The 2,947-nt window shown below is 45.3% G+C and overlaps 1 protein-coding gene across 1 annotated transcript; it reads left to right on the forward strand.

Annotated features, from left to right (window-relative positions):
• Window positions 1-417: 417 nt before the first annotated feature.
• Window positions 418-2,947, forward strand: LOC123056592 (uncharacterized). The gene is made up of 2 exons (XM_044479942.1): window positions 418-1,651; window positions 2,480-2,947. The coding sequence occupies exons 1-2, from the start codon at window positions 418-420 to the stop codon at window positions 2,518-2,520; spliced, it is 1,275 nt and encodes a 424-aa protein (XP_044335877.1). The 3' UTR covers window positions 2,521-2,947.

Consider the following 2,947-nt stretch of genomic DNA (forward strand, 5'->3'; position numbering starts at 1 on the left):
ATACATATTGCCTGAAACCAGGCGCGCGCACACACAATCACGCACACTTGCCAAATTTGCGGTTTATGCAAAAGCTTGAAAACCATTTCTCCGTCAGACGGTGAAAATCATGTGGGATCGGAAAATGACCACACATTAATCATGAAGTGCATTGCCTGACAATGTACATATACATAGATAAAAAAATCATACACATGTATGTGTTGACTCCTCTGAAATTGAAATTGAAATTGAAATTGCAGTGAGGCCAGAAGGCCGATGGTAACAAGAATGGGGGCCCAATACCATTTACTCTTACGATGGAGCCGACCACTCCACTGCTGCTACGGTGCTACTACTCCGCCCCGTCTTCCTCTGCCTCACTAAAAAGGCTAGGTCTTGCCGCCGCCGCCGCCGGCGAGATGACCGCGGCCGAGGATGCCCGCCGCCGTAGCACGCGCACGCGCCTCCATCCACATGCCCACGCGGGTGAGGCGGGCCAAGGAGGCATCCGCCCGCAGTCGTCGTCGCCGCCGCGGCAGCTCGCCGGCGGCGCTGTCCTCGCCGCTTGAGGACGACGATCTCCTGTGGGAGATCCTCCTCCGCCTCCCGCCGCAGCCCTCCTCCCTTCCACGCGCCTCCGCCGTCTGCAAGCGGTGGCGATGCGCGGCCACCGACCCCAGGTTCCACCGCCGCTTCTTTCAACACCACCGGAAGCCGCCCCTCGGTTTCTTCGAGCAGAGAGTCGATGGTGTCGTCTTCAAACCTGTCCTGGACCCTCCCGACCGCATCCCTCCTCAGCGCTTCGACGTGCGACTCCACGGCATTGACAGTGGCCGTGGCACGGGGGTCAAACTGCTGGGGTGCCGCCACGGTCGCCTCCTCATCATACGCTCGCTGCAGCAAGAGATTATTGTCATTGCCCCCATCACGGGCGAGGAGCACCGCGTGCAAGTTCCGCCTGAGTTCAAGAGCGGCTGCTACGTCAATGGGGCGGTGCTCTGCGCTGCTGCCGACCACAACCATGTGCACGGAAGCTGCCACTCGAGCCCATTCAAGGTGGTCTTGCTGTCCATGGGCAGATACCTTATTGGTCCACCGATTGCCTTAGCACGTGTTTACTACTCGGAGACTGGCATATGGGGTGACCTCATCTCAACACCGACTCCATGTCAGCTTCATGATACTGGTACACATGGGTCATTAGTTGGTAATGCACTTTACTGGTCGTGCGACGATTACATTTTTCAGTTTGATTTGGAAGGTCAGAGCCTAGCTTTGATCAAAGCTCCTCGCACTATAAATGATGCCCGCGACTGCTTTGACATGCGTGAGGTTATCGAGATCATGGATGGCGCTGTTGGTCTTGCCATATTGTCTCACTATTACTATAACATTCAAATGTGGCAAAGGAAGGTTAATTGTCAGGGTGTTGCCAAATGGGTGCTCTGGAAGACCATTGATATGCATAACATTCATGGGATCCCCCATGGGTTTGAAGGAGAGAGGCCAGAGTTATGTAGACTGAGATATGTTGAGGATACTGATGATATATTTCTCCATGTGGGCACCAGTGTCTATGTGGTTCAACTTAAGTCAATGCAATCTAAGAAACTTTGTGAAGCCCATTATGTTAATCGCTATTATTCTTTCAAGAGTTTCTATATGCCAGGTGATTGTTCTTCATTAGCCCTTGCATTGTAGGATTAACCTAGTCTTGTTATGTTTTTACATAGATGCTCGAATGCCTTCGCTATATAGATGAACTTATAACAATACTGTTTCACTTAATATAGTTGTACATTGTGTTATCATTCAATATAGTTGTCTTCATCCTTGGGAGATAACAAATCAAATATCAAATGAAATGTGTAGCAATGTGAATTCAAATGCCAAATGGTTTACTCATTTGGCATGTTTGGCAACTCAGCTAGCTATATTCTTTTTTCTAGTACTTCTAATCATCCTATTTTTCTTAACTCCATAAAAGAACTTTCATTGAAAGCGTACCTTCAGGAATAGTAGTTTTCCTTGTCACTTGCTCAATACTGTCCTGCAAGTGACTAGTACATCTATACCACTTTTTTCCCCAGTGTTTGTTATCTCTAATCATGCTCTATTTATTTAGTTTGAATACTCAAGATCACTTTTGTCGGTAATGTTTATGAGTTTTGGCACCTTTTTATTTTGTATTCTTGACATATGAGGGGGGATGAGTATACATGAGATAAATTATAGGCAGTGTATTGCTTTCTTATGAGCTAAATTTCAGGTAGCTATGTATACTTCTTTCAAGAATATCCCTTGCAAAATGCAACATATATGGTTTTATCTGTTGGCAGTATGAGTAGAGTAGCGAGCTATAAAACATAAATACAAAAGTTAGTTGTTTTTCTATATTTGTCAATTCATCTATGTAACAGACGACTCACTGTTGCCTTCTCATATCCATTTGTCTTTTTTTTTGGAATTTTATTAAATGCATGCCTTATGCTTGTAGGCACAACCATTGTTGGTGGATGTGATGGATCCCATACATAGGATGACTTTCTGTTTTGATGTGCTGAATGGTTCACCAGGTAAGAAGGATCTTTTGAATATACTTTGTGAGATTTGAACTGATTGATTTTCTCTTTGGAAAATATCTGGCGGACACTATGGTTAGCATGCACCCATCCTCAAACTACTGTCCTTTCGGCTTATAGCGATTCACACATGGTAATAACATAGACAAGCAATTAAAATGGTGGTGATGCCAAGAAAAGTGACTCCTTTTTGGCCATTAATGATATCCAGATGATTCAAATATTATATGCCTGAAGTTCTCTCTTGGTTTAGTTGTTCTGGAATCTATAGGTTGACAACAATATATTAGTAGCACATCTTGTCATTACAAACACCAGTCACATCATTCAACTCCGTCACCCAACAAATTCATGTGTAAAGGCTGAAGGTTTGTTTTGTTGTC

The sequence above is a fragment of the Triticum aestivum genome, chromosome 3A (assembly GCF_018294505.1).
Source record: "Triticum aestivum cultivar Chinese Spring chromosome 3A, IWGSC CS RefSeq v2.1, whole genome shotgun sequence".
Classification (NCBI taxonomy): Eukaryota; Viridiplantae; Streptophyta; class Magnoliopsida; order Poales; family Poaceae; genus Triticum; species Triticum aestivum.